General features: G+C 40.3%; 1 protein-coding gene across 1 annotated transcript in view; it reads right to left on the reverse strand.

Annotated features, from left to right (window-relative positions):
• Positions 1-25,470, reverse strand: part of PER3 (period circadian regulator 3) — a 69,204-nt gene that overhangs the window by 15,796 nt on the left and 27,938 nt on the right. Inside the window, 7 exon segments of the mRNA XM_049618173.1 lie at positions 8,804-8,891; positions 10,492-10,876; positions 10,878-11,133; positions 11,541-11,783; positions 17,249-17,422; positions 17,643-17,749; positions 18,206-18,338. Coding sequence (XP_049474130.1) covers positions 8,804-8,891; positions 10,492-10,876; positions 10,878-11,133; positions 11,541-11,783; positions 17,249-17,422; positions 17,643-17,749; positions 18,206-18,338 — 1,386 coding nt within the window.

Genomic DNA, 25,470 nt, shown 5'->3' on the forward strand with positions numbered 1-25,470 from the left:
TATATATATATATATATATATATATATATATATATATATATATGTTTGGTTAGGCATTTTCATTCTATTCTTTTTATACCTTTTCTGTTTCTTCTTCTTTATCTTCCTTTCTCTTTCTCTGGATTTAGCCTTATGGTTTTTGATTCTCTGGTCTTCTTTCATTTTTCTCTTTTTATGGGACCAGGCTTCCCCACCCCCCTTTCCTTTTTTTTCCCCCAGGGTCACTTCAGTAAACAAATCAAAGCACACCTGGTTGAAGGTCCAAACACTCCACCACTACGAGCAAGAAGGAGCTCTGCAGAGGGCTGACCAGTGGGACACAGCGGCCAAAACACAAGAACAGCATGCACACAGCAGACACCAGAAATACTTCCTGAAGTGCCAGGCCCTGGACAGTGCATGGCCCCTTTTTACTATAGTTCTTGCAGATGCAGGACCTATAACAAGCTTTTAAAACACGCAAAAGACAGAAACTTAGCCAAAATGACAAAACGGAGGAATTATCCCCAAAAGAAAGTTCAGGAAGAAATCACAGCCAGATAATTGCTCACAACAGGTACAAACAGTATGTCTGAAGAAGAATTTAGAATAACAGTCATAAGACTAACAGCTGGGCTTGAGAAAAGCACATAAGACACCAGAGAATCTCTTGCTGCAGAGATCAAAGACCTAAGAACTAGTCACAATGAATTAAAAAATGCTATAACTCAGATACAAAATAAACCAGATACAGTGACAGCAAGGATGGAAGAAGCAGAGGAGAGAACAGCTGAAACAGAAGATAAAATTATGATTATGTAAAATGATGAAGTGGAAAAAAAGAGGGAAAGGAAATTACTAGACCACGAGGGGAGAACGAGAGACCTAAGTGATTCAATGAAACAAAATAATATCTGTACCACAGGAGTTCCAGGAGAAGAAGACAGAAAGGGGCAGAGGACTTACTTGAACAAATTATAGCTGAGAACTTCCCTAATTTGGGGAAGGAAACAGGCATCCAAGTTCAAGAGGCACAGAGCTCTCCCTTCTAAATCAACAAAAACAGGTCAACACCATCACGTATTATAGCAAAACCGGCAAAATACAAAGATAAAGATAGAGTTCTGAAAGCAGCTAGGGACAAAAGGTCCTTAACCTACAAGGGTAGACACATAAGGTTAGTAGCGGACCTGAAACTTGGCAGGCCAGAAGGGAGTGGCAGGAAATATTCAATGTGATGAATAGGAAAAATACGCAGCCAAGAATACTTTATCCAGTAATGCTATCATTCAGAATAGAAGGAGAGATAAAGACTTTCCCAGACAAACAAAAACTAAAGGAGTTTGTAACCACTAAACCAGCCCTGCAAGAGATCCTAAGTGGGACTCTGTGAGTGGAAAGCAGAAAAACTACAAAGGACCAGAGACATCACAACAAACATGAAATCTACAGATAACACAATGACACATTTTAAATTCGTATCTTTCAATAATCACTCTGAATATAAATGGGCTAAATGCCCCAATCAAAAGACATAGGGTATCAGAATGGATAAAAAAACAAGATCCATCTATATGCTGCCTACAAGAGACTCATTTTAGACCAGATGCTACCTGCAGACTGTAAGTGAGGGGATGGGGAACCATCTATCATGCTAATGGACATCAAAAGAAAGCCGGAGTAGCCACACTTATATATAAGACAAATTAGATTTTAAAACAAATACTGAAACAAGAGATGAAGAAGGGCATTATATCATAATTAAGGGGTCTATCCATCAAGAGCCAACACTTATAAATACTGATGCCCCCAACATGAAAGCACCCAAATATATAAATCAATTCATCACAAACATAAGCAAACTTATTGATAATTATACCATAACTGTAGTAGTCTTTAATAAAATACTCCACTTACAGCATGGACAGATCATCCAAGGAGAAAATCAATAAGGAAACAACATTTCGGAATGACACGCTGGACCAGATGGACTTAACAGATATATTCAGAACATTTCATCCTAAAGCAGCAGAATACACATTCTTCTCGGGTGCACATGGAACATTCTCCAAAACAGATCACATTTTGGGTCACAAAACAGTACTCAGCAGGTACAAAAAGACTGATACACCATGCATATTTTCAGATCACAACACTACGAAACTTGAAACCAACTCCAAGAAAAAATGTGGAAAGCCCCCAAATACATGGAGGTTAAAGAACATCCTACGAAAGAATGAATGGGTTAACTAGGAAATCAAAGAAAAAATTTAAAAATATATGGAAGCAAATGAAAATGAAAGCACAACAGTCCAAACCCTTTGGGATGCAGCAAAGGCAGTCCTAAGGGGAAAATACACTGCAATTCAGGCCTATCTCAAGAAGCGAGAAAGTTCCCAAATACACAACCATACCTTACACCTAAAGGAGCTGGAAAAGCAGCAGCAAATAAAGCCCAAAGCCAGCAGAAGGGAAATAATAAAGATGAGAACAGAAATAAACAATATAGAATTAAAAAAAAAAACAACCCAGAACAGATCAATGAAACTAAGAGCTGGTTTTTTGAAAAGAATAAACAAATTAATAACCCCCTAGCCAGACTTCCCAAAAAGAAAAGAGGACCCAAATAGATAAAATAAAAAACCAAAGAGGAGAGATCATAACTAACACCACAAAAATACAAACAATTATAAGAGAATACTATGAGAAATAACATTCCAACAAACTGGACAATCTGAAAGAAATGGACAAATTCCTAGACACTCACAGACTACCAAAACTCAAATGGAAGAAACAGAAAATTTGAACAGACTCATAACCAGCAAAAAAATTGAATGGGTTATCAAAATTATCTCCCAAAAAAATAAGAGTCCTGGGCCAATGGCTTCCCAGGGGAATTCTACCAGACATTTAAAGCAACGTTAATACCTATTCTTCTCAAACAGTTCCAAAAAATAGAAATGGAAGGAAAGCTTCCAAATTCATTCTATGAAGCCAGCGTTACCTTGATTCAAAACCAGACAAAGACCCCACTAAGAAGGAGAATTACTGGCCAATATCCCTAATGAACACGGATGCCGAAATTCTCAACAAAACACAAGCAAACTGAATTCAACAGTACCTTAAAAGAATTACCCATCACGATCAAGTGGGATTCATTCCTTGGCTGCAGGGCTGGTTCAATATTCACAAATCAATCAACATTATATACCACATTAGTAGAAGGAAGGATAAGAACCATATGATCCTGTCAATAGATGCAGAAAAAGCATCTGACAAAATACAGCATACTTTTTTGATAAAAACCCTCAAGAAAGTTGGGACAGATGGAACATGCCTTAACATCATAAAAGCCATACATGAAAGGCCCACAGCTAATATCATCCTCAATGGGGAAAAACTGAGAGCTCTCCCACTATGATCAGAATGCCACAGGGACGTCCATTCTCACCACTGTTATTCAACATAGGGTTTGAAGTCCTAGCCTCAGCAATCAGACAACAAAATGAGATAAAAGGCATCCAAATTGGCAAAGAAGTCAAACGCTCACTCTTTGCAGATTACATGATACTCTACATGGAAAACCGGAAAGACTCCACCAAAAAAACTGCTAAAGCAGATCCGTGAATTCAGCAAAGTTGCAGGATATAAAATCAATGTACAGAAGTCAATTACATTTCTATACCCCAATAATGAAGCAACAGAAAAAGATATCAAGGAATCGATCCCACTTAAAATTGCACCAAAACCCACAAAATACCTAGGAATAAACCCAACCAAAGAGGTAAAAGATCTCTACACTGAAAACTATAGAAAGCTTATGGAAGAAACTGAAGAAGACACAAAGAAATGGAAAAATATTCCATGCTCATGGATTAGAAAAACAAATATTTTTACAATGTTGATACTACTCAAATCAATCTACACATTCAATGCAATCCCTATCTAAACAACACCAGCATTCTTCACAGAGCTAGAACAAACAATCCTAAAATTTGTATGGAACCACAAAAGACCCCCAACAGCCAAAGTAATGTTGAAGAAGAAAACCAAAGCGGGAGGCATCACAATCCCAGACTTCAACCTGTATTACAAGCTGTAATCATCAAGACAGTATGGTACTGGCACAAAAACAGACACACAGATCAATGGAAAGAATAGAAAACCCAGAAATGGACCCACAAATATATGGCCAACTAATCTTTGACAAAGCAGGAAAGAGTATCCAATGGAAAAAATACAGTCTCTTTAGCAAATGGTGCTGGGAGAACTGGACAGCAGCATCCAGAATGAACCTGGACCACTTTCTAATACCATTCACAAAAATAAATTCAAAATGGATAAAAGATCTAAATGTGAGACAGGAAACCATCAAAATCTTACAGAGGAAAACACAAAGCAACCTCTTTGACCTCGGCTACAACTTATTAAGTAGACATGTCTCCAGGGCAAAGGAAGTGAAAGCAAAAAATGAACTATTACGACTTCATCAAGATAAAAGCTTCTGCACAGCAAAAGAAACAACAAAACTAAAAGGCAACCGACGGAATGGGAGAAGATATTTGCAAATGACGTATCGGATAAAGGGCTAGTATCCAAAATCAATAAGGAACTTACCAAACTAACATCCAAAAAGCAAATAACGCAGTGAAGAAATGGGCAGAAGACATGAATAGACACGTTCCATAGAAGACAACCAGCTGGCAAACAGATACATGAAAAGATGTTCAATGTCACTCATCATCAGGGAAATACAAATCAAGACCACAATGAAATACTACCTCACGCCGGTCAGAATGGCTAAAATGAACAACTCAGGAAACAATAGATGTTGGTGAGGACGTGGAGAAAAGGGAACACTTTTGCACTGTCGGTGGGAATGCAAACTGGTGCAGCCACTCTGGAAAACAGTATGGAGGTTCCTCAAAAAATTAAAAATAGAACTACCCTACGACCCAGCAATTGCACTACTAGGAATTTATCCAAAGGATACAGGAGTGCTGATTTGAAGGGGCATATGTACCCTGATGTTTACAGTAGCACTATCAACAATAACCAAATTACGAAAAGAGCCCAAATGTCCACTGACTGATGAATGGATAAAGAAGACGTGGTATATATACAATGGAACACCACGCAGTGATGGAAAAGAATGAAATCTTGCCATTTGCAACAACGTGGATGGAACTAGAGCGTATTATGCTAAGCGAAATAAGTCATAAAGAGAAAGATATCATATGATTTCACTCATATACAGAATTTGAGAAACTCAACTGATGAACACAGGGGAAGGGAAGGGAAAATAAGATAAAAACAGGGAGGCAAACCATAAGAGACTCTTAAATACAGAGAACAAACTGAGGGTTGCTGGAGGGGAGGTGGTGGGGGGATGGGCTAAATGGGTGCTGGGCATTAAGGAGGGCACTTGTTGGGATGAGCATTGGGTGTCATATGTAAGAGATGAATCACTGGGTTCTACTCCTGAAGCCAAGATTACACTATGTGTTAACTAACTTGAATATTAAAAAAAAAAAAAAAAGTTAAACAATGCATGTTAGTCATGTTACTTCTCACTGTCTTGTCTGTAGTCAAAATTATGATCTATAATTCCATTTTGTCACCCAAACTCCCATATATTTTTCTAAGTGTTATCAGCACATATTAATAAATAATTTTGATGAGGGAAAAAAAGTACTTAGGAATAAACTTAACCGAAGGGATAAAAGACCTATACTCCAAAAACTGTAGGACACTGATGAAAAAAACTGAAGACACAAACAAATGGAAAGATATTTAGTGCTCATCAATGGGAAGAATTAATCATTAAAATGTCCATACTACCCAAAGCAATCTAAAGATTCAATGTAATACCTAGCAAAATACCAAAAGTATTTTTCACAGGAGTGGAACAAATAATCCTAAAATTTGTATGAACTACAAAAGACTCTGAATACCCAAAGCAAATTGGAAAATGAAGAACAAAGCTGGAGGTATCATAATCCCAGATTTCAATATATACTACAAGGCTACAGTAATCCAAATGGTATGGTACTGGTACAAAAACCAACACATACATCGATGGAACAGAATAGAGTTCAGAAAGAAATCCATGCTCGTATAGTCAATTAATCTATGATGAAGAATGTAAAAGGAGGAAAAGACAGGATCCTCAATAAATGGGATTGGAAAAACTGGACAGCAACATACAAAAGGATGAAAAACTGGACCACTTTGTGATGCCACACACTAAAATAAACTCAAAATGGATTAAAGACCTAAATTTGAGATGTGAATTCATAAAACTTCTAGAAGAAAAGGTAGTCATCTCTTTTGACATTGGCCTTAACAACATATTTAAGGATATGTCCACTCAAGCAAGAGAAACAAAAGCAAAAACAAACTACCGGGACTACACCAAAATAAAAAGTTTGTGTACAATAATGGAAGCCATCAAAAAAAGAAAAGGCAGGGGTGCCTGGATGACTCAATCGGTTAAGTGTCCAACTTGATTTCGGCGCAGGTCATGATCCTGCAGTTTGTGAGATGGAGCCCTATGTCAGGCTTTACACTGACAGCGCGGAGCCCGCTTGGGATTCTCTCTCTTTCAAAAATAAACGTTAAAAAAAATAAAAGACAAATTACTGAACGTGAGAAAATATTTGCAAAGGATGTATCTGATAAAGGACTAGTACACAAAATACATACAGAACTCATACAACTCAACACCAAAAAAACCAATCTGATGAAAAAAATGGGCAGAGCACCTGAACAGACATTTTTCCACGGAAGACACAGAGATGACCAACAGACACGAGAACATGCTCAACATCACTCATCATCAGGGAAATTAAAATCATAACCACAATGAGATACCACCTAACACCTGTCAGAATGGCTAAAATCAATGACACAAGAAACAACAGGTATTGGTGAGGATGTGGAGAAAAGGGAATCCTTGTGCGCTGTTGGTGGAAACGTAAACTAGTGCAACCACTGTGAAAAAAAATGTGCACCTCCCTAAAAAAAATTAAAAACAAAATTCCATGTGATCTAATAATTCTACTACTGGATATTTATACAAAGAAAACAAAAATACAAATATGAAAAGATATATGCATCCCTGTGGTTACAGCACAATTATTTACAATAGCCAAAACATGGAAGTAACCTGTGTCCATAAATGGATGGATGGATGGATGGATGGATAAAGAAAATGTGATATGTATATATACATATACAAATATATATACACACGTATATATATTTACATATACATGTATATATGTGCGTGTATACACACACACACACACACACACACACACAATGGAATATTACTCAGCCATAAAAAGGAATGAAATCTCACCATTTGTGATAGCATGGCTGGAGTTAGAGTGCATGCTAAGTGAAACAGTGAAAGACAAACACCGTATGATTTCATACATATGTGGAATTTAAGAAACAAAACAAATGAACAAAGGGGAGAAAAAAGAGAGAAAGACAAACCAAGAAACAGACCCTAACTCTAGAGAACTAATGGTTACCAGAGCAGAGGAGGATAGGAGGATAGGGGAAATAGGGGGTGGGGATTAAAGAGTACACTTATGATGAGTACTGAACGATGTACAGAATTGCTGAGTCACCGTATTGTACAGGAAACAAATCTAAAACTGTCTGTTAACTACACTAGAACTAAGATAAAAAACCTAAAAAAAAAGATGTGATACACACACACACACACACACACACACACACACACACCGGACTACTTAAAAAAGAATGAGACCTTGTCATTTGCAACAACATGGATGAACCTAGAGGGTATTCTGTTAAGTGAAATACGTCAGACAGAAGAAGACAAATACCATATGATTTTGCTTACAAGGAGAATCTAAAAAACAAAAGAACAAATGAACCAGAAACAGACTCATAAATATGAAGAACATGCTGATGGTTGGTTGCCAGAGGGGAGGGGATGGGTTTAGGCAAAATGGGTGAAGGGCTTAAGAGGTACAAACTTCCAGGTATAGACAAATAAGTTAATGGAGATGAAAAGCACCACACAGGGAATACAATCAATAATACTGTCATAATATACGGTGAGAGATGGTAACTACACCTCATGGTGAGCAGCACATAATGTATAGAATTGCTGAATCACTATGTTGTACACTGGAAACTAATATAACGTATATCAATAATAGTTTAATAATAAAAATAAATAAAGCTAATCATTCATTTACCGCATGACCTAGCAATTTCATTCCTATGTATTTACCAAAGAGAAATGAAAACATATGTGAACAAAGACTCACACTCAATGTTCATAGCAGCATTATTCATAACGCAACTGAATAACCATCAACTGGTGAACGGATGCCCACACAATTTAATTGTACTTGGTAATAGGAAGGAACACCAGTAAGGATCAATCTCAGTAGCACTGGCTTACCTGAAAGAATCCCTACACAAAAGACTGTATACTGGATGATTCAATTCACATAAAATTATAAAAAGTCAGAACTACAGTGACAGAGAACAGGTCAGCGGTTGCCAGGAGCTGGAATATCAGGGCAGAGACTGACTATAAAGGGTCACAGAAGAACTTTTCCAGGCGATGGAAATGCTCTGTACGGTCACTGTGGTGCCGGTTACACAAATGCATACATTTGTCAGAACCGGTGAATTCTATTGTATGTAAACGCACCCCAATAAACCTTATAAACAAAGACAAATTACTCCCGCACCAGGGCCCAAACCAGATGGCCCATTACACAGTGATCTCCTGGCAACAGAGTTTGGAGAATTCATCATTTTGATCCACTACCTGATGCTACAGAACCTGTTCTGGAAGGAGACTCCTCGTGAAGTAATGCCGTGTAACTGTGCTTATTCCCGCTGTTGCCTACGACACGCTGCAGAAGGGAAGGCCACAAGAAGAGATTTTTAACATCTCAGGCATCATATTACAAAATAACTGGCAGATCTTGAAGTTCACACGTTACACAGAATTAAGCACATACATAACCGGCAAGCAAACAGTTCAGCCTGTCCCAACACTGTGGTCAAAGTCCCTTTGCACGGAACATGACATATACGGCTGGGTTTGCACCTGCTGCACGGGAGGCGCCATACGGTCGTACGCTTTAATTCTGCTGTTTTGTCATCCCGGATGTCCCGACCGTTTTGCCAGTTCTTAGCACTATTCCCAAAACGAGTATTACAGTGAATGAAACAAAGTTGCAGCTACCCTGAGCTTATATTGCATGGGAAGAAGGACTACATAAATATTACTTCACTTAATCCTCAGAATAAGCTATGAAGGTTCCGTCTCTTCATTTTTCAAGTCAGGAACAAAGGCAAAGGAAGGCTGACTGACTTGGTTCAACGAACCGGCTGATCAAGTGACAGAGCGTCTGACTCCGCGTCTTATTCCACAGCCTGGCTCTGCTCACTAGGATACACTGCCTTGCATGAGATTCTAGCAAGTGCACTAATATCAGGCTTTCCAAATTGAGCATATTTTCTCTATCTGGATCATCATATTTTGAGCATTTATCCAACAATGGTATCATATCTTGAAGGGAAGACCAAAGAAAATTGTAAATATTGACACTTGTCTTGATTCCTACACCTAAGTATAGGAACATCAGATTCCAAAGCTTAGCCAGATAAATATATCTGAGAATGGCTTTTTAGGTAAAGAGATAAACAGTTAAGGGAAAATGACCCACACAATTTTTGGTTTTGAAAACGATGTGTGTAAGTATCCAACAAAAACTGCCTACTCTAGTGATAAGTCAATGACAAACAGCGGCCCCTCCCTTCTCCATACACACCTCACCTCGGTCCCTCAACCACGCCTGCAAGGGGACACTCACTCAGTTCGGGTCTTGTCAGTATGGTTTACTCCCAACTTACCAGAACACAACCCCAGTTGTAAAGAAGAAAATACATTTTGTAGGCAATGACTATGTCAAATTAAATGACTGGATATCACATTTTAAAGGTGGGGGAGGGGCGCCTGGGTGGCTCAGTCGGTTGAGCATCTGACGTCGGCTCACATCATGATCTCGCGGTTCGTGGGTTAAAGCCCCGCATCGGGCTCTGACAGCTCGGAGCCTGGAGCCTGCTTTGGATTCTGTGTACCCACCTCTCTGCGCCTCCCTCACTCATGCTCTGTCTCGCTCTGTCTCTCAAAAATAAACAGATGTTAAAAAAAAAAAAAAATTTAAAGGCGGGGAGCCCGGTTCACATAGAAAATGTGAAAGACAGCACTTTGGGAAATACTACCAAGTATCTAAGGAACCAGGACTCAGCAGGCTCCTTAGTTCTTGCTTGTTACACGGAGTCAGGGGGATACAGTGCAAATCACAGCGCACAGTCTCAGCCACAGCTATGATGCTGATTACCTGCTCGGCCTTCAACGTCGGGCCCCCGTGCGAGTGCCTTAATTTTAATAAGAGGACGCTCACTTATGTTCTCACTCACATGCTAGAAGTTAGTGTCACTTACATCCTCGGCTTCTGGGCAAATGCCCCTTCTCATCTGATCTGAAGATTCGCGGGATCTGAGCGTGTCTTCCTGCCGTAAGTTGAGCCACAGTGGTGAGCTGCTCCTCGAGGTAGTGAGTGCGTGCTCTTCACGCGGCGTCTCCCATTTCCCCTCAGCTCACCTTCGGCTGAGGACCGACCACGGGGGTTCCAGGCTGGCAGCCACTGCTGATGCTGAGGGTGGAATTTCGCAAGAGTCTGGTGCTCCCAAGAACGGATATGGGGGGAAGGATGGTGACAAAAGGGGACAGACAGGGGGTTCGTGCAGGAAAATGGTCATCAAAGTATCTAAGTAGAGAGGAGGGGGGCCAGGAAAAGACTGCAAGCAGTTGGGCAAACGTGGCTCAGACAGACATTCGAAGGGAGCCACTGCTGCCACGGGGCAGGGCCGGGACGGGGGAAGGAGCCGGGCACGACAGGCCGGAGGCCCACGGGGAGGAGGCGGGGGAGGGGCCCCAGGGCTGTGTGTCCTGGACGTCCCCTCGCAAGTGGGGACAGAAGGCGTCCTTAGTACCACTGCTGCCCGGCAGCTGTGGCAGCTTCTTCCCCTTGTGCTTCCCCTTCTTGCCGCCGGCCGCGCTGCTCTGCTTGGAAGCGGGGCCTCCTGAAAGGATGAAGGGGGCGCATATTATGGAAACTAGACCCAAAAAAGAGAAGAACGCCATTCATTCACAGGTAACTGTAAGCAGATGAAGAAGACACGACACCTGCCAACAGGAACCGCGTCCACTACCACGGCTACTAAAAAGACGAGCAAGAGCCCAGATAAAAGCTGCTGCTAGAAAATAAACTTACTTCAGAATCTCTCAATCACTTTCTTATCAAATCAGCTTCTCAGATCCAGCATCTAAGAAATCGTTATCCCAAACAAACTGTCGGCAGGAATTTCGTTCAGCATCTCTCCCATCTGTTTCTTAAAAACAACCCCCCAATTCTTCACTTCCTCTCTCCCAGTACTTACACATATTTATGGAATTGATAAACGAGGCACGGTTTTTAAAACGTAACTACCTTGAACGTACAAATGTTTAGCTTTGCTTCTGCTTTCTTGCGGAAGACAGGCTCTGTAGGGCGATGACAGGAGCTTTTCTCGGAATTTATCAACATAATTCTGTTCCTCCTTCTGTGCGTGGGCCGACAGCATGGCTTTTGTGAGCCCTACTTGTTGAAATTCTTCTGAGGTACACGGACCTGGGTGTGAGCACGGGGTCCAGGGCTCACATGCTGGGACAGCATCCTCTGCCAGAGTCGCTTCTGCTGAGGTGGAAGGGGACAGATTTAATTTTAATTGCTATCAATCATTTGCATTTATTTTATTTTCACTAATCTAATTGCTTTTCAATAAATTTTTACAATCGTTACTACAATGGCTGGAACATAAGAAACTTCATCAACCTAGCAAATAAGTTGTTTTATTTTTTTCTACCTTTCTTTAAACTCTTTGTACACTCGCATATACATTTTGCAGAGTTGTAACACTCAATGTGCATATACACATTTACTAATATCTTCTTATTGTAAGTATTTTATCTTCTTAAATTCTTCAGATATGTTTTATCTTTGAATTAATTTTAAAAATCTGTAGTATAGGGGCGCCTGGGTGGCGCAGTCGGTTAAGCGTCCGACTTCAGCCACGTCACGATCTCGCGGTCCGTGAGTTCGAGCCCCGCGTCAGGCTCTGGGCTGATGGCTCGGAGCCTGCAGCCTGTTTCCGATTCTGTGTCTCCCTCTCTCTCTGCCCCTCCCCTGTTCATGCTCTGTCTCTCTCTGTCCCAAAAATAAATAAAAAACGTTGAAAAAAAAATAAAAATAAAAATCTGTAGTATATTCATGTGGTTCAAAAATCAAGAAGCATTAAACAGGTAGTTAGTAAATTCTCCCCATTCCTGTCTACTATATATCTAGTTCTCATTTATTTCCCCCACAGAAACTCCATTTCTTTTATTGCCTTCTATATCAGTCCAGATTCTTTATGCACCTATAAATAAGCATGAATACAGATTCATATTCCCCACCCCGATTTTTACTCAAAAGGCATATAATATGTACACTCTCTACAGTTTTTTTCACTTAACAACATCCCCTCCCCACCTTTTTTTTTTTTTTTTTTGAGAGAGAGAGAATGTGTACACACAGGGGAAAGGCAGAGGCAGAGGGAGAGAAAGAACCCCAAGCAGGCTCCATGCCTCCACAGAGCCCGATGCACGGCTTGAAATCATGACCGTAAGATCATGGCCCGAGCTGAAATCAAGAGTCGGACACTTAACTGACTGAGCCACCCAGGTGCCCCAGGAGCATCCCTTTTACCAGCACGAAAACAGCCATTGTACATTTTCTACATATCACAGTCTTCCATTTTATGTGTATACCACAACTTATTGTAGTAAACACCTGTAGACAGACTTGGAGTTGTCTTTTTAGATTTAAAATTGATAGTACTGGGGCACCTGGCTGGCTCAGGCAGAGGAGCGTGTGACTCTTGATCTTGGAGTTATGAGTTCGAGCCCCACGAGCACTGGAAGAGGCCACCACATGGGTAAATAGTTGAAGAGATAACCAGTACCTACACGTGAGCAACAGCAGCGTGGGGTGGGATTTATAACATATGTGGAAGTAAGACATATGGCAACAGACAAAGGCCAGAAGGGGGAAGCAGAAGTACACTATTCTTGGATTTTTATGCTATACCTGAAGTGATACAGTATTTCCAGAAGTTAGACAGTGAACAATTGAACATGTATACCCTAAGTCCCTAAGCAGCCATGAAAGTGAAGCTCACTCCAAACATAAACATACCTGGGTTAAAAGCAAAAAGGCAGAAAAGATAGAACAAGCTAATACTGATTTAAAAAAATGCTAGAGTGAATATATTAATATGAGACAGAGTGTATTTTAGAGTCAAGACTATACAAGGGATAAAGAAGATCATTTCACAATGATAAAAGGGCCAATTCAGAAGAAGGCTAAACATTTATGCACAAAATAAAAAGTTCTTTCAAAACACGTGAAGCAAAAACCAGTTTTACCACAAGGAGAACTGGACAAATGCATAATTACGGTCAGAGATTTCAGGACTCCTTGCGAAGCAGAACAAATACTGAGAGGACTAGTTAGGACAGACAAGACCTGAACAACAGTATCAACCAACCTGACCTGGTTTCCACTGAGAAAATATTCAACCAACAGCAGAATAAACCTTCTTTCCCAGTGCACAAAGAACAGCCATCAAGGTAGAACACATCACAGACCATAAAACAAGGCTCAACAAATACAGAAGAATTCGAGTTTCGTATTTTCTTGGACCACAAGGGGATTAAATTAGAAATCAGTAGCAGAAAGAACTGTGGAAAGCCCCCAAATATGTGGTACTGAAGTAATGTGAGATAGCAAATATAGATACATGATGACATAAGTGATTTCAAAGGAGGTGGTTAGGGATAGTAGTCGGTGTTTGAACACAATGAAAATGACACAATACAGCCAAGTGTGTGTAACGCAGCTAGAGGTAAAAAAGAAAATTTGTATTAAAATCCATTAGGAGGGGCACCTGGGTGGCTCAGTTGGTTAAGCACCCGACTCTTGGTTTTGGCTCAGGTTATGGTCTCACAATTCATGAGTTTGGGCTCCAACATCAGGTTCTGCTCTGATAGTGTGGAGCCTTCTTGAGATTCTCTCTCTCTCCCCCTCTCTCTCTGCCCCTCCCCTCCTCGTTCTCTTTCTCAAGATAAATAAACTTAAAAAAAACTTTTTTTAATCCATTAAGAAAGAAATATGTCCAAAATCAATTCGGCTTCCACGTCGAGAGACTGGAAAGAGAAGAGCAAGATAAAACGAAAGTGGAAGAAAGGAAACAGTAAAAATCAGAGGAGAAATCAGTGACATAGAAAACATGAAAACAATGAACCAAGCCAGTGCAACTGTAAGCTGGTGCTTTGAGAAGACCAATCTAATCGATCAACTCCAGCCAGACTGATCAGAGAAAAAGGAGAAGACATGAAGGTGACAACCTCCGAAATGACAGATGGAACATCATTAGAGATCTTACTGGTGTCAAAAGAAGAATAAGAGAACATTATGCACATGTTTATTCCAATAAATTTGACACTGTAGACAAAACAGACCAAGTCTTTGAAAGGCAGGCAATAACAAAGTTCACTCAACAAGTAGAAAACCTGAACAGCCCTGAATCTGTAGTTAAAAACTTTGCCAAGAAAACTCTAACCCCAGATGGCTTCACTGATTTCTAACTGAATTAGCTCTTGCCAGAGAGCATAGTATGTACAACGTTATTTTAACTTTGAGACGTAGTACAGCCCAAATATTTTATACCTCAATGAATGCATGGCGTAGGCTTGAAAAGAACTCGTACTGTGCAGATACTGGGTGCTATGTTCTCTGAATGTAAATGACAGCATTGCTCAGATCATCTACTGCTTTACTCGTTTTTTTTAACTAGATGTTTTATTAACTGCACAGAAGCAGTGTTACATTCTTCAATGGTTACGGGAAGTCTATTTTTTTCTAACTCTTTCCATTTTTACTTCCTACCTTGGAAACTCTGCTATTAGCGAATATACATAATGTATTATGATTGTTGTGTCTCCCTGGTGAACTGCTCACCACTATGAACCATCTCTAGGAAGACTCTGTCTTGAACTCTAGTTTATCACCACTGGCACGCCAGTCCTCCTGTGCTCATCATCTGCGTTGTGCCTCTTTTCTCATTCATTTATCCTCAATCCCTTGGTGGATTATATTTAAACCGTACTTTCCAGCCAGTACATACCTGGGTCTTGATTTTTTTTTTTAATCTGTTCTGACAATTTCTGCCTTTTAAGTGGAGGGGACACAGTTAGATTTAGAGCTATTATTATGGGTTTGACATGTTCCCTCTGGTGATGGTGGTTGTTGCTCTATTCCTCCTTTTCTGCCCTTCTTTTGGATCATTTGTGTGTTTCTTAAAATTACACTGTAACTTATCTCTTGGCTTTATTTCACAGGCCATCTTGACCCTGTTATGGATTAAAAAATATGTTAACGGCAATGGTTTCTGGAGACTGCTTATTAATGTCTGATTCCCTTCTCTGCCACTCATTTGCTACATAACTTTGCGCAAGTCACTTAACTCCTTTGTACCTTAACTGTTGTGTATACGAAATGGAGGCCATAGCTTGCAGGGAAATGCATTTGGAGTCATGGTCCTCAGACCCAATCGTTTAATTAGAGTCAGGGTGTAAACTGCACGAATTAGGCTTTTCAGAGAGCAAAAGACATACAGATACTTTACAGAGACCGTGCTTCTGTTTCTTCTCCTTGGAAGAAACATGTGGTCCCACAGATGCTGAGATTGGTTTAAGATCAGAACAATTATCAATAAATTCCCTTCAGTGAGAGCTTACAGGCTTTACTATCAATCTTTCAAAATGGTAATACACACCAGATTACAAAAAGTATAGTGGCATGACCACAAAATCTTTCCCCATTGGATGAGACCCCACCTTGTATGGGCTGAGTCACCAGCAGCTATTATGTCCACACTGGAATCGAAAGTATTAAGAAAAGGTATACTAAAAAATTGTGCAGCTGCTCTTTCCCGCGGGACTGGCTCAGCTCCAATAAAACTCTATTTTCAGTTCATTAGAAACATAATCTAAGCTCCAAAGGTTGTGTCTCTGGTCTCTTCCCACCGACCCCCAGCCCGCCTGTCAATACTGTACTCTCTGTCTCCAAGGGTCAGTGTCAAGATTAGATGAGTTAATTCTTATGAAAGACTAAGGACAGACGGCTGCACACCATTAAGAGCTCAACACGTTTCCTGATGGGCCACTGAAGACCAGCAACAAGAAGTTAGATAACCCAAAAACCTGATTTAACACCTTTGTCACCACTACTTCATCCACCAAATTGTTGTAAGGACAAAGTCAAAGGGTAGGAGACAGTAAAAAGGAACAAAAAGTAGACATCAGAAGAATTTACCAAGTCATTATGTTGTTAAAAGGAAGAGATATTTTTTTCCTTTGTTTTCTTAAAAACCCTTTTTAACACCCCACAGGCCCTCAGGGGTTTCCCACCTTCCCCCCCCCCAACTGAGAACATGGGGCACACTCATATGCACACATGCACACCTCGCCCGATGGCTGCTGGGTAGCCCCCTTCCAACGTCCACAAGAACTGTGGCATGGCGTGGCATCCAGCCTGGGGGGTGGGCAGTGGAGTCTGAAGGAGAAGGGACAGGCATCCCCAACTCCTCACAGGCGCCCAAAAGGAAGAGAGTTTTGAACACACTCTCCTCATTGTTATCAGGCCAATATAAAAATCTGGATGTGTATACGGTCCATCTGGTCACGGCCAATGTCAGTCTGACAAGGACACCTTCTCTCAAGGGCAACAACAAAGTGACCTAAGGCAGCCTCATAAACAACCTCATTAGTGACAGTTAACACTTGCTGAGGACTTACTGCTACGTCACTGGGTTCTGTTAGTTCTAAGTGCCTTCCACGTGTCAGCTGATGTGATCAACAAGTGACAATGATTTAGAAATACGGTCCAAACTATGTAACCGATACAAAGGTGGTATTTCTAAAACTATGGTCTGATTTAAAGAAAGGACGACGTAATTATAATCCAGAAGTCATTCTTAAGTAACTGATATTAATGACATGTTTTCTCACGACCCCGAATTTCATAGGAGTGTTTAGAGCAGGAGGTAAACGTGGCACCTGACTCTGGCGGCGGGGCGTGGACAACGGTGCTGCCGTAGCTACACTGGCTCGTGCCAGAGCCCAGGCTCAGCACCGCCGGGGACAGGCTCCTGGGGGCGCGTCCTGCAGCGTCTGCGGACCGCCTGGCAGTAGACATCTCCAAGTGAGCTGTGGCTGGGGTCTGAGGTGCAGCTGGGGGCATGAGAGAAACCGACAGTGAAAAGAAAATCCTCAAAGGAAATTTATGTTAAAGACCAAGTTTGTAGGTGTTTATAACTGGCCATTAAGGAGCAATAGGAAACCAGGATTGTTGGTGATTCACGAAATAAGTAGAGACCAAACCTTGAAGGAAAACCAGAAAGGGATGGCTCTGTGCCCATCCTCTGGCTGGCTAGGAGGGCACTTGCGTTACCGTGCAAGGTCTGGGCATCATTTGCCTTGTGGTTCTGTCTGTCTTCCGAGGACGAAGAGGACGCACTCTTCCTTTTCAAAGATGGAACGTCGCAGCTCCTCAGGTATCTGCAACAATGTAACTAGGTCATGTGTGCCTCCCCGGCCCCTAATTTTGCCACTTCCCACATTTCTGCTCTTCTCACGGCACTTTTGCGTGGGTATGCCCTACACTTTCCTTTGATGAGGTCTTCCCTGACTGTCCCAGCCTGAATCACTGGAGTGTCACATCTCTTTTGCTGTGGCCTGGAATTGATCTCCAAACCTTGGCTCGTTTAATTTTTATCATCAAGGTCTTGTCTTCTCAACTGTGCCACGGCTCCCTCAAAGAAGGGACCAATCTTCCTTTTTTGCATCCCTTGAAATGTTCAATTTATTATAAACTGTAGGTAGGTACTCCATAAATACTGACTTATAGTGAACAATCAAGACAATAGATATTAAGTACGATGGAAGGTGTGTGCTTACAGAGACAACGTATGCTTTTGGAAAAACTGGCATGTTCTCAAAACTTGTGTCTCACACCTGATAACACTGTCAATGCAGTTTATTTGCTGATAAGATGGGCTATGCTGGTCTTTTCTCCAATCTTCACTAGACTCCACGTGCATGCTATTGTCTTTCAACGTCAGGAAGGCAGAAGAGACCTTCTGCTCATCTGAAATGGAAAGGATGTGTAATTAAAAATATTATAGGGGCGCCTGGGTGGCGCAGTCGGTTAAGCGTCCGACTTCAGCCAGGTCACGATCTCACGGTCCGTGAGTTCGAGCCCCGCGTCAGGCTCTGGGCTGATGGCTCAGAGCCTGGAGCCTGTTTCCGATTCTGTGTCTCCCTCTCTCTCTGTCCCTCCCCCGTTCATGCTCTGTCTCTCTCTGTCCCAAAAATAAATAAACGTTGAAAAAAAAAATTTTAAAAAAAATATTATATACCTATGAACTTACCCCACAAAATTAGATCAGGTCCTTTAGCGTGTGTACATTCAGTAGAACATTCTATAGCTATTAAAAACAAGCTCAGATCTAAAAAAAAAAAAAAGCACTGATACAGAAAGGCATCCATGCAAAATGATCACATTTGTCTTTTGTTTTTTACAAAAAAGAGGTGAAACAAATGTTTCAGCAAAGACTATCGAGGAATAAAACTATTAGGTAAAAGGCTGATGGAGACTCTACAATACTGAGCTGACACTACCTGCCGACTGGTTGATCCTGGCCTCACCGGGACGGGGCAACCAGACACAACGTGAAGTGTAAGGGGCTGCCAGGCAGATGCTGTGTCCAACAGAACTTTCTGCAATGACAGAACTGTTCCTCATCTGTACTGTCCAATATGGTAGCCACTGACACCTCATGCGACAATTAAGCATGTGAAATGTGGCCACAGCAACTGAGGAACTAAATTTTAAGTTTTATTTATTTGTAAAGAATTTGAATTTAGATTGCCAACGTGGCTAGTAGGTGCCGTACTGGATAGCAGAGGTACAGAGGGAAGACACACGGCCTCAGGCTGGAGCACTGAAGAACTTCAACCTTGTGTAGAGAGCAATGAGCTAATAATGGAGATGGAAGAAGAGCATGGAGACAGGTAAGAGAGAGCCCGCCAAATATGGCGTCACAGAGACCCAGAAGGTAAACTGGTTCAAGGAACGAGTAACTATGTTCAGTACTGCTGAGGGGCTGGGTTAGCCACGGTTGTTGTTATTAACGAAGGTCATCTGAGCTGCGTGGAAGAGACCACTCAATTTCTAGAGGGAATTAACTGAAAGATGACTCGTTAACTTTCACTTATGAACCTTTATACTTTTAATTCTTTAATAATTTTAAACTCGAAGAGGGCTACAAAAATAGTAGAGTTCCCAAATACCCTCTACCCAGCACCCACTAATGTAACATCTTGCAGAACTGTAACAGGATGAACAAAACTAAGGAATTCACAGTGGCACACTGCCAATCAACCACAGCCTATTTGGATTTCACCTGCTGCACCATGAACTGTCATTTTCTGCTCCAGAATCCAACCTGAGATTCACAGTGATCTCAAGTGTCAATGTCTCAGTCTCTCCTGATCTGCCCCTTGATGTGTTTCCCTGATGTTCTCTATGATGAGGCTGAGGTTATGCATCTTGGGGAGGGTTCCTGCAGAGGTGCTGTGCCCTTCCCCGTGCCCCACACCACAGGGGTACATGACCTTGACATATTTTGTTGTGGGTGTTGTCAGCCTTCATCACTGGTTAAGCTGCTGTCTGCCAGAGTTCTCCCTGGAAAAGTCCCTGAATGGACTTAATGCCACCAAACTGCACATTTAAAAATGGTTAAGGGGCACCTGGGTGGCTCAGGTGGTTAAGCTTCCAACTCTTGATTTTGGCTCAGGTCATGATCTCACGGTTCATGAGTTTGAGCCCCACATTGGGCTCTGTGCTGATGGCGCAGAGCCTGCTTGGGATTCTCTCTCTCTCCATCGCTGCTCCTTACCTGCTCTCTCTTTCTCTCTCCCCCTGAAATAACTTAAAAAATAAATAAAAATGTTAAAAAAAGTTTTTAACATTTTTATTTATTTTTGAGAGACAGAGGGAGCCTGTGAGCAGGAGAGGGGCAGAGAGAGAGGGAGACACAGAATCCAAAGCAGCCTCCAAGCTCTAAGCTGTCAGCACAGAGCCCGATGCGGGGCTCGAACCCACGAACTGTGAGATCACAACCTGAGCTGAAGTCGGATGCTTAACCGACTGAGCCACCCAGGACCCACCCCCAAAATTTTAAAATGGTGAAAAAATATATATATATATACATATGTATATGTATATACATGTACATACATATATATATACCACAATTAAAAAATATTTCAATTAATTTCAGCTTTCACTGGAGGATATTCCCCACAGCAGTTATTACTGTGAGTGTTTTTTCCCCTTTCAGATTTATTGAGATATAGCTGACATACAGCAATGTGTAAGTTTAAGGTGTACAGCATAATGACCACTGATAGCAATTTCCTATTTCTACAAGGACTTCCTTGTAAATCCTTTCAATGGGGAAAACCAGTAAATATAATGCATGTATGCTAACCCTTGTCTATCCATCTGTCCATGCATCCATTAAATAGAAAGGCACGAGTTCATGCTGACACCTTCAACTCCAACCCAGCACCAAGAGTCGATTCTAACATTCCCTCTTCGCTGATCTGTAAGTTCCTTCTCTCATAGTGAGGAATCTGACTATTGTTATCTATAACATACACATCTGTTTGTTCAACCCTCCCTACGTCTAAATTACCTTTGGAATTGCTAACCCATACTCGGATAAGAAACAAGTTTATCAACTTGATTACGGTGTTCGTGTCCATTTGCATTTTGTATTTAGTCCTTGGGTATCCAGTTAACACACTGATTTCCAAAGTTACTTAGCTCCTTTCTTCCTTACACCCTCAGTATTTTAATGCCATTTATTTGTGATGCAGTTAGATTCATTTGTCACAGGCTTCCTATCACTTTGGGTTTCCTCTACATTCTGGGTGGGATGAGGTAGGCAGATCCATGACTTTTAGCAAATGCACACAAAGTTGTGTTTCTACCACCAGAGTAACAAACAGAATGTTTCCATCACTCAGAAATTTCCCTTCAGCTGTCCCTTTGTGGTCAATGCAGAAAGAATGCTTTTCTAGAATGGAATTGTAGAATACGTAACCTTTTCATTTTGACTTCTTCCACTTGGTAAAATGCATTTTAGATCCATATATGTTGCTGTAGGAATCAAGTCCCTTCCCTTTTACTGCTGAGTAATACTCCATTGTGTGGATGGACCGGTTTAACCATTTACCTAAATGGTGAATGACATCTTATGTTGTTTCCAATTTTTGATGAGCATGAATGAAGTGTGATAAACACATAGACAAGTTTACGTGTGAACTCGAGTTTTTCTTTTGTTTGAGTAAATAAGAATGGAATTGCTGGGTCATATAGCAAAAGAGAGAATGTTTAGTTTGTAAGAAACTGCCAACCTTCTCAAAAGTGCTGTACAATTTGACATCACCTTCAGCACTGAGAGCTCCAGTTACTCTGCATTCTTGCCACAACTCGGTATAGTCAGTACTTTGTCTTTTACTTTTTAGCCATTCTAATTGGTGTGTGATGGTATCTCATGTGGTTTTCATTTCCTTATGACTGAGATTGAGCATGGTTTCCTATGCTATTTGCCATCTGGGTGTACTTCACTGGGAAAGTGTCAGATCTCTTGACCACTAAAAAAAAAAGTTTATTTATTTTGAGAGAGAGTGAGAGTGTGCGTGCCATGTGCACAGGTGAAGGGCTGAGAGAGAGGGAGAGAGAATCCCATGCAGGCTCTGTGCCATCAGTGCAGAGCCCAACAAAGTGTTCAATCTCACGAACCGTGAGATCATGACCTGAGCCGAAATCAAGAGTCGGAGGCTCAACCAACTGAGCCACCCAGGCACCCACTGACCATTTTCTGATCGGATTGTTTATCTTCCTATTGTCGAGTTTTGACAGTTTTTTATGTGTTGTGGATATGAATTTTTTTTATTGTACCTATAATTTGCAAATATTGTCTTTTCATTGTCTTACTAATGTCCTTCAAGGAGAAGTTTTTAATTTTGATACAGCCTATCTCATTGATTTTTTCTTTTATGGGTCATGCTTTTGATATTGTATCTAAAACCTCTTTGCCAAACCCAAGATCACAAAGATTTTCTCCTAAGATTTCTTCTAGAAGTTTATAGTTTTAAGTTTTATATTTAGGTCTATAATCAAGTTTGAATTAGCTTTTGTATAGCATGTGAGCTATGTGTTGAGGTTCAGTTTTTTAATATATGTGGATGTCTAATCATTCAGTACCATCTGTTGGAAAGACTATCCTTTGTCCATTGACTTGACCTTGCACCTCTGGTGTAAGTCTGTTTTGTCTCTAATCTGTCCCACTGATCTTTTCACCAATATCACACTGTCTTAATTAGTAAGTTTTTTAAATTTTTTTTTTTTAACATTTATTCATTTTTGAGACAGAGAGAGACAGAGCATGAACGGGGGAAGGTCAGAGAGAGAGGGAGACACAGAATCTGAAACAGGCTCCAGGCTCTGAGCTGTCAGCACAGAGCCCGACGCGGGGCTCGAAATCACAGACCGCGAGATCATGACCTGAGCCGAAGTCGGACGCCCAACCGACTGAGCCACCCAGGCACCCCTTAATTAGTAAGTTTTGAAATCACGTAGAGTAAGTCCTCCAACATTGCTTTTCTTTTTCAGAACTGTTTCGGCTATTTTAGTTTATTTTTTCATATAAGTTTGGGGATCCTCTTGATGATATCTAAAAAAAAAAAAAAAATCCTGCTGAGAGTTTAACTGGAATTACATTGAATGCACAGACCAACCTGGAGAGAACTGACATCTTAACAATATGGAGTATTCTAAATCATGAATTTGATACACCTTTTCATTCACCTAGTACTTTTAAGTTTTTCTTTCATCAATGTTTTATAGTTTTCTGTATATGGATTATTTCATATCTTCTGTTAGATTTTGTATCTAAGTATTTCAGTTTTGCATAGTTTTTAAAAATTTGTTTCCAATTGTTCCTTGTTAGTACACAGAAATTTAACTGATCTTCCACATGGACTGTGTATCTTGTAACCTTGCTAAAATCAGTATTTTTTTTTTTTTTGTAGATCCTTTAGAATTTTTCTATGTAGACAGTCATGTCATCTGTGAATGGAAAGTGTTTTATTTCTTCCTTTCCAATCTGTATGTCTTTTATTTCTTTCTCTTGCCTACTACATTGGACAGGACTTCCAGTCTAATATTAAGACATGGTAAGTGGATACCCTTGGCTTGTTCTCTAGGTTAGGGTAAAAGCATTCTCTTCCCATCAAGCATAATGTTAGCTGTAGGTGTTTATAGATGCCTTTTTGTCAGGTTAATGAAATTCTTTTTCTATTTCTCATTTTTGAATATTTATCATATGTAGATGTTGAATTTTGTCACATGCTTTTTCTCCATCTACTAAAATAATCTGATGGTTTGTCTTTTTTATTGTTAACATGATGAATTAAAGTGCTTGACTTTCACATATTGAACCAACCTTGCATTCCTAGAATAAATCATATTTGATTGTGATGTATTTGTCTTTTTTATACTTTGCTGAGTTTGATTTGATGATTTTGCAAATATGTTAATGAGGGATCCTGGTCTACAATCTTCTTTTCTTGAATTGTCTTTATCTTGTTTCAGTATTACAGTACTAATGGACTCATAAAATGAGTTTGGGAGTTTCCTTCCCAAACTTCCTTCTTCTATTTTTTTTCCGTCTTCAATTTTCTGACACAAAGATTATGTACAGACTGGAATTATTACTTCCTTGAATGTTTGACAGAACTCTCCAGTGAAAGCATCTGGGCCTAGTTTTCTTTTTGTAAGGTTTTCAATTTCAAATTCAGTATCTGTAGTAGACAGAAGTCTATTCTAGTTACCTATTACTTTTACACTGAGTTCTTTTTTTGTTTGTTTGTTTGTTTATTTTTGAGAGAGAGCCAGAGAGCATGAGTCAGGGAGGGAGGAGAGAGACACACACAGAATCCAAAGCAGGCTCCAGGCTCCGAGCTGTCTGCACAGAGCAGATGCGGAGCTCGAACCCATGAACCGTGAGATCATGACCTGAGCTGAAGTCGAATGCTTAACCAACTGAGCCACCCAGGTGCCCCATTTTCACTGAGTTCTGATAGCTTGTTTCTTTCAAATAACAGACCAAAGTTGGGGGGATAGAGTTGTTTGTAGTCACTTTAACATCTGTGTGATCTTTCATTCCCAATACTGGCCATTTCTGTCTTCTTTTCTTATTAAGTATGGCCAAAAGATTGTTAATTTTATTTTTATCAGCTTTTGATTTCATTGATTTTCTCTTATTTCTATTTTCAATTCCATCGATACCTGGTTTTAAAGATTTCCTCCTTTCTGCTTACCTTGGATTTAATTTGCTCTTCTTGCTCTTGTTTCTTAGGAGAAAGCTTAGATTACTGATGGAGACCTTTTTTCTTTTTCTTATACAATCAATGCTATATCAATTTCCCTTTAAGCGCTGCTTTAGCTTCATTCCACAATTTTTTTTGTTGTCTTTTCAATTCATTCCTTTCAAAATGATTTTACTTCCCTTTAAGACCTTGACCTGTAGGTTACTCAGATATGTGTTCTCTAATTTTCAAACATTTGGGAATTTTCTAGATAAAACTTTCAGTGACTGATTTCTAGTTTAATCAAGTCAGAGAATATACTTGGTATGATTTATATATTTTTTAAATTGTTAAGGTTTGTATTATGGCCTAGAATAAGGTCTATCTTGATGAATGGTCCATGTGCCCTTCAGAAAAATAAGTATGTTGTTGTTGGTTGGAATGTTCCATACATGTTCAAGCCAATCTTGATGGTGTTTTTCAGATCTTCTATACTTTTGCTAAATCTCTGTCCACTTGTTTTATCAATTAGAGAGAGGTTTGTTACAGTCTCTACCACTGAGGATTTGTTTATTTCTCAAAGCTTGTATCAGTTTTTGCTTCATGTATTTTGAAGCTCTGATGTTAGGTGCATAACCTTTTAGGACTGTTACATGCTCTCAGAGAATCAACCACTTTGTTGTCATGCAGTATCCCTCTGAAACCCTCCCTGCTAAAGTTCATGATCCTAAAGTCTACATTAGTTGACATTAATACAGCTTTCCGGCTTTCTTTTTATTCCTGTTAGCATATGAATCTTTTGTAACCTTTTGCTCTTAACCTATATTTTTATTTGC

The sequence above is a fragment of the Panthera uncia genome, assembly GCF_023721935.1.
Source record: "Panthera uncia isolate 11264 chromosome C1 unlocalized genomic scaffold, Puncia_PCG_1.0 HiC_scaffold_4, whole genome shotgun sequence".
In the NCBI taxonomy this organism is placed as follows: domain Eukaryota; kingdom Metazoa; phylum Chordata; class Mammalia; order Carnivora; family Felidae; genus Panthera; species Panthera uncia.